Below are 14,147 nucleotides of genomic sequence, written 5' to 3' on the forward strand. Positions count from 1 at the left end.
GCAAGACTTCTCATCTCTAATTCAAGTTACTCTTTTATCTCCAAAGAGCCAAGCTCTCCATCTCCTGTGGGGGAGATGGCCTGGCCTAGGCAGGCATGGATAGCCGGCATTGCTTCCCTACTAACTGCTGGAAACACGTAAGGAGTGAGTTTGTTTTGGTCCTGCCCTCCCATGGGGAGCCCCGAGATATGCGTACGTGTTTGAAGTTCCTGAAGGGCACGAATTGGACGATGTCTCGAAGGACAGGCTCTCCCTTGGGGGACCTCAGGATCCCGTCGTCACCGTCCAGCATCTGCATGTCACTGAAGTCAGCGTTGCCCACTCCTACGATGATGACTGACATGGGGAGGTGGGAGGCGTGGACGATGGCCTCCCGGGTGTCGGCCATGTCTGTGATGACACCGTCGGTCAGAATCAGCAGGATGAAGTATTGCTGCGATGGATCAGACGCCAGGCAACGAGGGACCGAGAGGTGGGGAGACAAGGACAATATCAGGTGCCTTCAGTGCATACTGGCTACAGCAACAGCGACAACAAAATTTTTTTTGAGTACCTGTGTGTAGACAGTCCTAAAAACTTAAGGTGATGATGAATGGGACTGAAAGGCAGGCACAGTAGTTATAGGTTAATTCTAATCACCTTAGTGACTGTTAGGAAGCAGTGTGGTTGACAGAGCAGCAAGGAGTCAGGAGAATGGGCGTCAAAGCCTCATTTTCTGAGATCCTGGGAAAATCTCTTAACTCCTCTGGGTTTCAGCTTCATCTCTCAGATGAGGGTTGGGACTAGATTGCTTGTAATTGCTCTTCAGCTTGGAGATTTTTAAGTCTAAAGGTGCACTGCCCAAGACAATAGCCATGAGCTCCATGTGACTGCTGAACCCCTGAAATGTGACTAGAGCAATGGAGGACCTGAATTTTAAATTTTATTTTCTTTTAATAAATTTAAATTTAACTTAAAAAATGGATACCCAATTCAGTTATCTGAAGTCTTTTGAGAATGTTTGAAACAACTCAAATATGTGAATGTACTATCAATTTATAAAGTCTAAATATTTGTGATGATAATTTAGCATCCAAATGAAGTTGATGTAAGTGTAAAATACACCCTGGATTTTTAAGACATAGTGTAAAAAATAGTGTAAAATATTTTATTAATAATTTTTTATGTACACGTTAAAATGAGATTATTTTGTGCACTTAAAAATACTTCTGAGAAGGGGGCCCATGGGTTTCATCAGCTGCTAATGGGGTCCATGGAACAAAAAAGGTTAAGAACCCTTGATCTGAAGGGATTATCAGGATTCTAGAATCTGATCCAGTGTTAATTTAGCCAGAGGTCCTAGGCTGCAGACTGTTAGATCAAAGGCCTGATGCAAATTTCCAATAAAGCTACCGTAACAGTTGCTTCCAAAGCCAGGCCGGGGAAATGCTCACAGATGAAACAGGATAGTCTTTGAATGTATATGAGGTCCTGTTCAGATATGGAGGATTTTTTTTTTGTTTTTTAAATTTCTAGAAGAGGTCCACAAAGTCGAGGAGAAAATCCTACATCCAGACCCTGACACAACTTGCCTAAGAGGTTCAAGTGTAAGCCCCTTAGCTATCAGTGATAACAAGGGGTCCAGGACCACACATTGTTTAAAGAACAGGAGAAACCACTGGGGAAAAGAACCATTGTTCCTAAGGGTCAGTTGTTTGGGGATATGTGGATCAGACAATTCTCGTACCATTTCATGACCTATTCTTAAACAGGAGACTACCTGCCTCTGGGGGAGTGAGTGGTCCCTGGGGGAGTGCAGGATGGGCAAAAACTCATGCTGGCTTATACCAGGCCTAAGTCCAGACCTATGTCAGCCCTGTTCTCTTTTTTCTCTTCTAGTTCCTGGTACCCCAGAGGGGCTGAGATGATTTCTGTTTTCAATATGGGCTCCGGGGTGCCCTAGGGACACCTTGGATGCTCTTGGGGATATAAGGGGAGAAGGACAAAAGTGTGGACCCCATCTCTTAGTCCAGCTTTAGCAAGTTTTCTTAAAATCTATTTTAGATGTTGGGTTTCTGAGTAACATATCATTTGAAAAATTTGAACTTGAAGTTCTGATGAGAAAAAAAAAGTTAAAACATAAAATGAAATACTGATCTTGCCCAACACTTATCCCCAAATCTTGCATCTGTGAGGATTCAAATTTGCTCCAAGGCCTTAGTGGGTTTGGCAAGATGGAGATACTGTTGATTTTGACAAGTGCAGTTTCAGAGGAATGTTGGGGAGGAAAGTCTGACTGGTTATAGGTAGAGGAATGAAGGGGAGGAGTGATGGAGACAGTGAGTATAGGCAAATTTTTAAATGAATTTTGTTCTAAAGGGAGGTCAAATAAGGGGTAGTGGCTAGGGTAAAGTGGTGTCAAAGGAAAGATTTTAACTTAAACAGAAGATATTATAGGATGTGTTATTTGCTAATAAAAATAAGTCTTCAGTAGAAAGGGAAAAAATAGATGAGAGACAGGTGTGATAGTTGGTAGGTCAATGTCCTTGGATGTCCTCCATCCATTCTATCATGAGCTGAGAACATGATGCAGCGCAAGTAGGCTAGCTGAGTTGATGTAAGAAGATGAGAGAGTAGTAAATCACTTTCTTTATGCAAATGCAATATCTTGGAATCCAGGATAAAATCACAGAGAAAATGTCAGACATCAGCCATGTTCTACTAAATCTGAAAGAAGTCACAAAGCTAAAAAAGAAATATATTGATGTCATTAAAATGATACATGGAGAAGTTATTATGGTAATATACAGGGCTGGGCAAAAGTAGCTTTATAGTTCCGAATATGAAAAAAAACTTTGGTTTGTATTTTTCTTAAGAAAACCACAAATAGAATACAAAACAAATCTTGGCTATGAGGTTTTGTGTTGTTGTACTTAACCACCAGGGGACAGAAGTATCTATTATTTTGCTTCAGTTTCATCTATAATTTGGGTACATTGGGAAGCAAGTTTCTTTTGGACAGTTCTTGTTATCTTCCTAAGAACACAATGTGGGTAAGCCTGATACTCCAGTGAATAAAGTCAATTCCACTGCCGAGTGTCCCCTCTGTCCAGCTAATGTTGCAGACATTGGAGATGTGTCATGTCTAAGCCTCACAATAACCCAGCAGAGATGGGTATGATTATCCCCAGTTTTCAGATGAGGAGAAGGTGAAGTCACTTGTCCAAACTCACACATGCTGTAATGTATTGTCAGAATGGGATGGGTGCTATGGCCAATATCCAGGTGAGAAAGGGCAATCTCCCATTAGCAGGCAAACTGCCTCTCTCCTTACCGACGCCTCCTTGGTGTTAGTCTCTTCTGACGCTGACTTGGCCACCTTCTGAATGATGGGGGCGATGTTGGTGGGACCATAGAGTTGGAGCTTCGGAAGGCAGCTCTGATAGGCTTCCACAACTCCTTGAATACCTAAGGTGAAGTTGGCAAAGATCAATAGTTCAAGAGTCCCCTCAAATAGATTTGTAATCAAACACACACATATATAAAGCATTAAATTCCCCCAATGTCCTCCTTAACATCACATTTATGTTCTTAAGATAAAAAATACCACACTGCTGCCTCTACCCCCTCTGAAATCATTCTCTTCAACGGCTTAATTAAAAAGCAATCCTTTCTATCAACTTTTCCCTAATGTCCTACTTTACCCATAAGATTTCATTAGATTCTCATAGTGTAATGAAATAGATGTTATTCCCATTTTACAGGTGAAGAAACTGATGCTTAGAGAGGTTACATGATCTGTCCCAGGTCACGCAGCAAATGAATTACAGACTCAGGATTGAAACCCAGGTCTGCTGGCTCTGAGGGCTGTGCTCGCAGCCTCTCTAGTTTTTACACTACCTTGTTGACTCTGCTGTAGTGTATACCACCCTATTCCACTTATAGGAGTCATGTGTGACCATCATTCCAGATATTAAAGTCCTTGTGGGCAGGTATTGTGACTTACTCCTTCAAAGATCTTGAGGCAGGTCAGGCACACCAAGTGTGTGATGAATGAGCAAAACTGCTGACACAATTGTTTGCTGGGGACTGTGGTACAGATGAATGACATTCATTATTATGGTCAACTTCTCATTTAAAGGGGGTTTCCATCCTGAGGCCACGTGACCCAAGGAAATAGTAAAGGGTGAGACTCGGCTGGAAAGAACGGCCCCGATAGTGTAGCTTCTCCTAGCATTTTATGAGTCTTGCCTGAACATTTGAAGTTATGCCCATGTGCCCACAAGAGTCCCATTACTAATGAATTGTATTCAAATGGCTCCTCTTGGTGTCTGTGCCTATCTTAGCTCTTGCCCATATCCCCTTCTATCCTGAAACAGCACACTGGTCCTGATTTTGGCCAGAGGGATCCACAGAAGGCCCTCCTGAAATGGGGTTCCACATCCACCATGCATGCAAACCAGATCTTGGGTGTTTTGGATGAGCAAGTTCTGTGTGTTCTGCCCTGATACCCATGCTTCCAACCCACTGAAAATGCTGCATCCTCGTTGCCCTGCCCCAAAGCCTGTCCTTCTAAAGCAAATGTCATATCATTTTGCAGCTTGGTTGTGAAGTCAAGTGACACTCAACAGACACTCTTTATCTATTTTGACTCTTTTTTTTAAAAAAAAAATGATGTCTTCTTGTGTTTCTTTTTAAATGTTTACTTCACTGATTACTTGTTTCTCTTCTTATTTTTTAAAAAAATCTTTATTGATTTCAGAGAGGAAGGGAGAGGGAGAGATAGAAACATCAATGATGAGAGGGAATCATTGATTGGCTGCCTCCTGCACATCCCCCACTGGGGATAAAGCCCGCAACCCAGGCATGTACCCTTGGCTGGAATTGAACCTGGGACCCTTCAGTCAGCAGGTTGACGCTCTATCCACTGAGCCAAACCAGCCAGGGCTATTTTGACTCTTGAGTTTTTGCCCAAGATAAGCACGTTGGATTTCTCTTTAAAAAGTAACAGGCAGAAAAATTCTGAGAGTGTGAAACAGGCAAATGTTGGACATGTATTTTTTTCTGCTTTGGTGAAAAACCATTCTTATAGTTTAAGAATGGGGGCAGTTAGGGATGAGTGGACTCTAAACCATAATAAATTTAGGGTGAGGGATCATGAGAGCGAATAATGGCAGAATGAAGATCAGGTCTCAGAGATTACTATGTGCACACCCAATGACATTGATGTCATATTCTTGGACAGTAAGTGCCGAATTGGTGAAAGAAATTGCTGGATGCTCCACACACCTCACTGGATCTGAATTAACTCTGGTTCAGCCCCCTTCCTCCATGACAATAAGAAGAGAGATATGGACATTTCTACCTATTTCACTATAAAAAATATCTTATACGTTTCATAGCAACCACTGAACTTGTCTCTATTTGTTATTTAGGAAGCAGGGAAAATAATTTTAGGATAAAATGTATCATAATAGTTGTCATCATCATTTCATCATCATTACTTTGCAGAACTGTGTTGGAGAAATTCCAGCTGGAAATAGTGGAACATGGACCAAAGCCTTTGAGAAGGCTATTTCTGGCACAAAACCATGAAGCTACTTGTTGGAAGTCACTGAGGCCGTATCCTTTGCCAACATGCTGAAGGTGTCCAATGATTTTCATGTCCTCCCCTGACTCCCTACTTATACCCTCACAGAGAGGAAGTTGTGGGAAAGAAATACTTGAGGGAAAGTTGGAGAGCAGAGAGAGGGGTATCATCACTGCCCATCAAGTGAATTTCCCCCCGTGTTTTTTGGCCAGAGGAATCCAGAATGGGGATCAACATTCTTGCTGTAAACTCAAGACCTCTTCTTCATCCTGTCTTTTCCAGCTCTTAGTTTTCTGCTGTCATTGTGGCTCTCTGTTGCCTTTAGAGTAGCGTGGTCTATTTAGATCCAGAAAGCCTACTCTTCTGCTGTGGACAATGATCACTGATAGACTGCATCAGAGGAGAGAAACTAAAATGGGAAATGTGCAAACAATAGGGCTGTGAGACACTGGCCTTCTTTCACGTTGTCATTTACCTGCACATTCTGGGTTGTCTTCATTAAAGTTGATTGCGAAGTCATGAGAGACCTAGACACCAATTAAAATTAAAAAGAAGGAAGGAAGGAGAATTACAACTTTAATCCAGGAAGGAGGCCCTGGGCGGAAGAGTCTGCAAACAAATGCCCATTCCATTCATTAGGTGTCAAGCCCCAGGAACCATTTTAGCCTCCACAGAGTCAGTCTGAGATGGGAGGATGAATTCTGAGCTCCCTGTGGAGTTGAGGTGACAGGAAATTTTTCTAGAATCAGATAAATGCTGGCAGGAGGGGAGAATGATGCATATAAAAAATGCCAAGATAAGATTTCAGAAAAAAATGTAACCCCAGAAAGAAGTGGCCACAGATTGGAGGCTTAGATTGGGCTGAGCTCTGCTTGGACCCAATGATTTTTAAAAAAGGTAACTCATCACCCTGTTTGCTCAAAGTGGTGATGGTTACAATAGCTTCCGCTAAGCTGTTGACATTTAAAATTCATTCTAACATACTATGCAGAGCTATAGGACAGCAGGATTTGCCCATATATGCAGGTAAAAGAGACTCTACTTTTGGAAAAGTGATAAAATCACGTATCTTGTAATATTCCAACACAGATTCCTCTAGCTGCCAGGACCTATCACAAGGTGGCATGTTTACTTCTTTCTTTCTAAAATCTGGTAAAAACAGGAGGACTGTCCTGGCACCTGGACATTATGGGATCATTTGGGATTTTACAGAGACTCCCATTTCAAATGTTATTTCTTAGCCCTGGCTCTCTCGGGGGCTAGAAAATGGTCATTAGTTCTTGTGTTAAAAGACCCCTCTTCTCCTTGTGGGAGGTCAGAACCGATGCTGTTGGTGCCTGGCCCACATTCCCCTGCCCTTGGCTCTTCCAGGCAAGTCAGCTGACTTCCACCCCTTTTACCGGCTTTATTTAAGTTTTCTCGGGTCTCCAGAGCCTGCTTTCTAAAAATTTAATATATTTTTATTGATTTCAGAGAGGAAGGGAGAGGAAGAGGGAGCTAGGAACATCAATGATGAGAGAGAATCACTGATTGGCGGCCTCCTGCACACCTCTCACTGGAGATCGAGCCTGCAGCCCAGGCGTGTGCCTGACCGGGAATTGAACTTCAATCTCCTGGTTCATAGGTAGACAGATACTCAACCACTGGGCCACACCAGCCGGGCTCCAGAGCCTGCTTTTGGAAGGCTAAAGGTGTTGGGGAATTAATGTCGCTTGCGAGCAGCCCTTCCTTAGTGCTGAAAGGACATGGTGTATCAGTACCCAGCCCACTTATCCTTGGGGTCTGTGTGTGCTCCACAGTATCTTCCAGGATCCCCAGCAAGATTCAGCTCTACCGCCCACAGAGCTAACTGATTTGTTAGGATACCCTATGTCCACTTCCTCTCACTTCCTCATTCTCTATTGAGGTTTCTTCCACCTCGCAGATAATTGCATCCAAGACCTCCTGTCTCAAGGTCTATTCTAGGGAGAGTACAGGCAAGCTCTGAGGTTTTTCCCCAAGAAGTAAATCTCAGTGACGTTATAAACTCGCTGGGGGCAAACAAGCTGCTGAGACCATCAGTGTCTGTCTGGGGCAGAGGGAAAGTTAGGCCTGGAGCAGAGTGAGGAGATGTGAGGGAAGCTTGTTAGGACAGCAGGAAGAATAAGTTGGCTGACAGGCATGGTGAGGGTAAGGACTTCAAGAAACATCAAAAAGGATAAGTTACACCAGGATGGGGACCAGGCAGATGTCATGGATGAGAAAAGGAAGGCCTGGAACAAGGTGTTCTCAGTCCTACTGGACCAGCTGAGACCAGAAGACTACCAGGTGGGGATGCGGTGGGGGATGCTCAAGCATCTCTTGGTAGTAGGACTGGTGGTTGTTGATGTGCATTCCAGTCTCGAGGTGCAACAGCTCAACACCCACCTGACCACATTCCGGAGCTGATATCCAACCTGAAGGGGACTGTATCTCCTCAGCTCTGCCTAATTCTGGTTGTATAATCTCTCTCTCTCTTTAAAATTTAAAATTTTTATTGTTTAAAGTATTACATAAGTCTCCTTCCCCCCACCCCCCATTGTGGTTGTATAATCTCTTAATCTTAGTCTTTCCAGGCCTTTTAATGTTTCCAAAGAAACCAGAAATCTGACATTTTATATGAAATTGCCTAAATCTTAAAAAACATTTGTGTGTCAAAAACTTGTATGCACATATACATACTTGAGGCCCAGCGTATGAATTCTTGCACAGGTGGGGTTCCTAGGCCTGGCCGGCGATTGGCCAATCAGGGCCGGGCTGATCGGGGCCTGCTGGCCCAGGGGGAGGGACGGGCCTCAGGAGGTTGGCCATGGCCCCAAGGAGGAAGTTGGCCCTTGGCCTCCCTGGGAAAGGGGCTGCATCCACCACCACCCATTCCCAGTTCCCTATCCCAGCCCAGAACCCGAAGGCCCCGGTGGGGTTGGGAGAGGAGGCAATGGTTGCTGGGCCAGGTGCGGAAGGAACGGATGCCGGATGCCGACACTGCCGGCCATGGGAGGTTGGCTATAGGAGCACACTGACCACCAGGGGCATCTCCTGCATTGAGCGTCTGCCCCCTGGTGGTCAGTGCGCGTCATATCGACTGGTTGACCAGTTGTTCCGGTCATTCTATCATAAAGGTCGCTTAAGCTTTTATATATAGAGATATGCACAACCCATGGACACAGACAATAGGGTGGTAAAGGCCTGGGGCAGAGGGTAGGAGGCAGGGGTGGGCTAGAAGGAGTCAATAGGGGAAAAATGGGGACATATGTAATACTTTCAACAATAAATATTTAAAAGTTAAAAAAAATTGTGTGTCAACTATCATACATTTGTGGCCCAAATAATATCTACAGGCCACCAGTGGACAACTCCTATTCTGTATTCTTTTTCCCCATGTGCTCTATTTCCAACAAATGCTTCTAGAATTCTGTAGGCATGCCCAGCAGGGAGGCCCGGGGGGAATACAAGGCAGACAAGGAGGAGAGGTCAGGGACCCGCCATTCCATCCACTGTTCTCTCAGCAGTCACAGGGAGAGGGATTCTCTCTTTCAAAAAGGGCACAGAAGGGGAAGGGCCTTGGTCTGACAGCTCTGGTGTGGGAGTAAATGTTGCCATCTGACTCCTGCCATGCAACTCAGATACAGTCAGTAAAAGAGAAGTTGGTGCCTGGACAGTGTTGCCTGCACTTAACTTGGACCTCAGAGGCCTGGATGAGGCTGGGGTAGGAACTCTGCTGCCCCTCCAAGACCCTCCCACCTGGGGAGTTGAATTCTCTGTGGAATGTCCCACAGGAGCATCTGGTATACCACAGTAGGGTGCATATCTCTCTGTATAATCTTTGCCTTCTTTGAGTCATGGAAATAAGTATTAAAACCAAATCAGTATGGTGATTGTGGGGGTTGGGGTTGGGGGTGGAAGAGGGTATGGGGGGGGGGGGATAAGTGGTGATGGGGAAAAATAAAATAAAGAAGAAAACAAAACAAAACAAAATATCCTAAAAACAACAAAACCAAATAGGATTCCAATGCCCTCATAGGAAGCTTTTAGTTTCTCAATTCTCTAAGCCAGAGTGGTTCTATCTTATTACTTCTCTGTGTCTCTCACACAAGACTGGTGCTCAGAGAGCTAGGATGAGGGGGTCTGTGGACTTCATTGTCATGGACTTCCTCAGTTGGTTTTATCAATAGGATCTTTCTCTAGAGGATAGCTGAATAGGTTTTGAGCCGCCAAAGATCAACATCCTGAGTGTTTTCTCCGTCTCTGACCATATCTGTAAGAAACTAAGCAATAAATGCTTTTATTTGGACCTCTAAGAAGAACAATCAGAATACCAGGAGATTGGGTTTTATCAAAAGACAGGACCTGAGGACCTAATCTCGTGGGTTCTGAAGACCATTTCTGAGTCTTTGGGCCCTAGTTACATAATTATATCAAGGGCCAAAGAACAGAGACTCCTGGGAAGGAAACTCAAATTATTCAATTATTCTTTGGCGACAGCAAAGCATCTCTACTCACTCACCGTGTACTCTGGGGGTATCCTGGCACCAAATCCAAAGGCTGGGAACATTTTGTCACTGAAATAAAGAAAAGAAGTTGCTTTATTTATCATCTAATGAGGAAGAAAAACATGAACCTGCATTACCTCGTTTGGGTATGCCAGGTGCTGACTCATGCTTCTTGATTAACTGTGGCGATAGGCAATAGCTTGGATAATTAAAATCAAGGAATAATCCTCAGAGTTCATTCCAGTCATTAGTCTGCAACTTCTTCCTTACTTTTTGCTAGATTTGATACCAAGGAATAAAATGGCCCCAGATTTCCTCCCCTCCCCTCCCCCAGTATTCTGTTTCCTTTGAAAAGATCATGAACTAGGTAACTCCTATGGTTGATTGCTAGATATATGCTATCTTTTTAAATCCTTTTAGGGAGAGATTATTATTCCAGTGGGGAAATGCCTTGGGAAGTGAAATCCAAGATCCTGCTGCTAGTTAGAGCCAGGGTTCAAATTCAGACAAGCCTGAATCCACAGGGCTATTAAAAAGCAATAGAAAGCTTGACAGAACTTGGTTGCATCGACAGAACTCATTGTATCCACTTCTTTATCTCATACAAGCAGCAATAAATTGTTTACATGTCTTTTCTTGTCTCCTGAATTCAAAGGAATGCTTTTTTTTGTATTCATATCTTTATATTTCTACTGCCTCCCTCCCTCAGATTGCCCCTTGCCCCTACCTTCAGGATAATGCTTGTCATAGATTGTGTGCTCAATAAATATTTAATGATGAGATAGTGCATGAATTGAATTATTAAGATGTGGCCATATAAAAAAGAAAAAAATCCTTGTGAAAACCTATGAGAGTCACATATATGTCTTTTGGCTTGGTTTCTCTTATACAACTTGACATTTCTCCCAATTTATTCATTCGTGTATGTGATATCTTAACTCTTAACTATGCTAGGCAATACATGTACTTGTTTAATTCTCAAGCAACCCTTGAAGTTTCACCTACTTAATATTACCATTTTACAGATGAATAAATTGAGTCTCAGAAAGACTAAGAAAGTCTTGGAAACCCTAAGGTGCTTCTCGGGGAGAACTATGTGATTCGAAAGACCATAGTTTTTCTATTACACCATTATAATGTAACTAGAGGCCTGGTGCACGAAATTCGTGCACGGGGTGGGGGTGTCCCTCAACCCAGCCTGCACCCTCTCCAATCTGGGACCCCCATTTAACGGGCAGTCAGACATCCCTCTCACAATCCAGGACTGCTGGCTCCCAACTGCTTGCCTGCCTGCCTTCCTGATTGCCCCTAACTGCTTCTGCCTGCCAGCCTGATCATCCCCTAACCATTCCGCTGCCAGCCTGATTGATGCCTAACTGCTCCCCTGCCAGCCTGTTTGCCCCCAACTTCCTTCCTCTGCCGGCCTGGTCACCCCTAACTGCCCTCCCCTGCAGGGTTGATCGCCCCCAACTGCCCTCCCTTGCAGGCCTGGTCCCTCTCAACTGCCCTCCCTTGCAGGCCTGGTGCCTACCAACTCCCCCCCCCCCCCCCCGCTTGCCTGATCGCCCACAACTGCCATCCCTTGCAGGCCTGTTCCCTCCCAACTGCCCTCCCCTGCTGGCCATCTTGTGGTAGCCATGTTGTGTCCACATGGGGGCAGGATCTTTGACCACATGGGGGCAGCCATCTTGTGTGTTGGAGTGATGGTCAATCTGCATATTACTCTTTTATTAGATAGGATGGTTATATACAGCATTAAATATGATTTCCTTCTGTCACTTCCAGCAACAAGCCTCTCTTCCCCCACCAGACAACAAATAAGACTATCCTTAGGCAAGTTTTGTGCTGTCAGGGGATTGTTGCAGCTTATTGCTCTTGTCAGAGGGCATATCCTTCTCATGGCATTTACCTCTCACTTTCTTTCCCATTAAAAACACAACAGATTCCTTCTTGGAACAATTCCTTTTTGTCTCAGTTCCCTGAAGTTGAAAAGAAAAGAAAATCCAGGATAGTTCTCACTGTCCCAGGGCATCTCCGTAAGCAAAAGGGACCCTCCTAGCCCCTGAGGCTGATTGAGAAGTCAGATTCTCATCCATCCCCTGTCTGATTTAAAGATAATTAGTAGCCAATAATGGCTTTGATAAAATTTTACCAAAACACAGCCAATTTGATCAAATTTGGGGATGCAAGGAAGCCAGAATTCTTTGAAATTAAAGTTTACATTCTCTGGGAAATCACCAACTCCTCTTTTTCCTCACTGTTGTGTAGATATGAGCTTTGTGGGACATTGCATCTAGTGTGTATTAGAAAAGGTATTAATGCTGATAAATAAAAATTCACAACAGCTTATAAAGGATTAGCCACAGCTTTGAGGGAAAAAAAAACAACAAACTTCTGGTCCTTGGAAATACTTTGCTTCAGTAATTCATCTTTAACCACAAGGGTGAGGAGGTGTGGGAAGGAATCTGTCCGGGAATTTCAGAGGTATTTTCTAGGTAAGTCTGGAAGAAAGCTTTCCTGGATGGAGGATGGATCCTGGTTCTTCAAACTCAGAGATGGTTCAGAGTCAAAACAGAGAAACCTAGGGGGCACCACACCCTTTATTTTCTTCTTTAATGAGTTTAGGAGGGGTGTGGCCCAATATTCCATCCATTTCTTTTTCTTTTGTTTTTGTTAATCCTCGGCTGAGGATATTTTTGCATTGATTTTTAGAGAGAGTAGAAGGGAGGGAGAGAGACAGAGAGAGAGAGAGAAACAGCGATGTGAGATGTGAGAGAGACACATTGATTGGTTGCTTCCCGAATATGCGGACAGGGCTGGGGATTAAGCCTGCAACCGAGGTACATGCCCTTGACTGGAATTGAACCTGCAACCCTTCAGTCCATGGGCTGACACTCTATCCACCGAACCAAACCGGCCAGGGCTTCTTCCATTTCTAATCACCAAACCAGCGTTCTAGCCTTAATGATATTCCTTTATACTTTCTAAGCCACCCATGGGAATGTGAAGTTTGCTGAGCATGATGTATTGTTATGTAACTGAGTTTGAAGAGTAGGGAGGAAGAAAAAATGCCTGGCCTACAAGAGAAATAATTAATGAGCCAGGAGGACAACAATTCTCTGAAGTTAGCCATCACAAAGACTCTAGCTAATAAACACACTAAAGGAAAAATTTCAAGCCTACGCACAATGGATCTGAACATTGCTCTTCCAGATTAAAAGTAAAAACTAGGCATAGAAAAGTCTTATGTAAGAGGCAAGAGAAGGCAAGTTGCGCACACAAGTGAGCATCAGCAGGCCAGCCTGTCAAAGAACTCGAGCCCTGGCTGGTTGGGTGTCGCGCTGTGCATCAGGGGTTTGATGGTTTGACTCCAGGTTCCTCTCTCTCTAAAAATCAATTTTTAAAATATTAAAGAGCCCTAATCGGGTTGGCTCAGTGGATAGAGCGTCGGCCTGCGGACTCAAGGGTCCCAGGTTCGATTCCAGTCAAGGGCATGTACCTTGGTTGCGGGCACATCCCCAGTGGGGAGTGTGCAGGAGGCAGCGATCGATGTTTCTCTCTCATCGATGTTTCTAACTTTCTGTCCCTCTCCTTTCCTCTCTGTAAAAAACCAATAAAATATATTAAAAAAATAATAAAATATTAAAGAAAAAGAACTCCAGATTGGATTCACTCAGTACTGAGTGAAGGGGGCCATTTAGCAAGTATTGGGAAAATGATTGGTGAAACCTGACAATACGGAAAATTCAGGGGCATATCATCACATTGGTAAAGGCAATATTTCTTACTATTGGAATAAAATAGCACAAAATGCACTAAAAGAGCCTATGGTCTTCAATGTTAATGGGCCTGCTGTCCTGAACTTCCTAGGGAATGGCCATGGTCTCCAGATGGAAGATTCATTCTCAACCACCATTTTCACCCTCCCTGTTAGGAAGGCTTGAGACAAAGAAAAGAGGTTAATAAAAATAAGGAGAAATTATTGCATGCATGAGAAAATGGAGATAAACTCAGAGCAAAATGGCATTTCAGAACACCTAGACATTTAATAAAATAGTGGTTTTAAAACT

General features: G+C 43.8%; 2 protein-coding genes across 2 annotated transcripts in view; one reads left to right on the forward strand and one right to left on the reverse strand.

Annotated features, from left to right (window-relative positions):
* NEK11 (NIMA related kinase 11) overlaps positions 1 to 14,147 on the forward strand; it is a 385,217-nt gene that overhangs the window by 316,729 nt on the left and 54,341 nt on the right. The window lies entirely within an intron of this gene.
* The window catches only part of CPNE4 (copine 4), a gene marked incomplete at both ends in the record, with an annotated part of 366,239 nt that overhangs the window by 6,003 nt on the left and 346,089 nt on the right, over positions 1 to 14,147 (reverse strand). The window contains 4 exons of the mRNA XM_079795664.1: positions 197 to 433; positions 3,314 to 3,447; positions 6,045 to 6,096; positions 10,092 to 10,146. Coding sequence (XP_079651790.1) covers positions 197 to 433; positions 3,314 to 3,447; positions 6,045 to 6,096; positions 10,092 to 10,146 — 478 coding nt within the window. The remainder of the gene's footprint in view (positions 1 to 196; positions 434 to 3,313; positions 3,448 to 6,044; positions 6,097 to 10,091; positions 10,147 to 14,147) is intronic.

This window comes from Cnephaeus nilssonii (genome assembly GCF_951640355.1).
Source record: "Cnephaeus nilssonii genome assembly, chromosome: 17".
NCBI lineage: Eukaryota > Metazoa > Chordata > Mammalia > Chiroptera > Vespertilionidae > Cnephaeus > Cnephaeus nilssonii.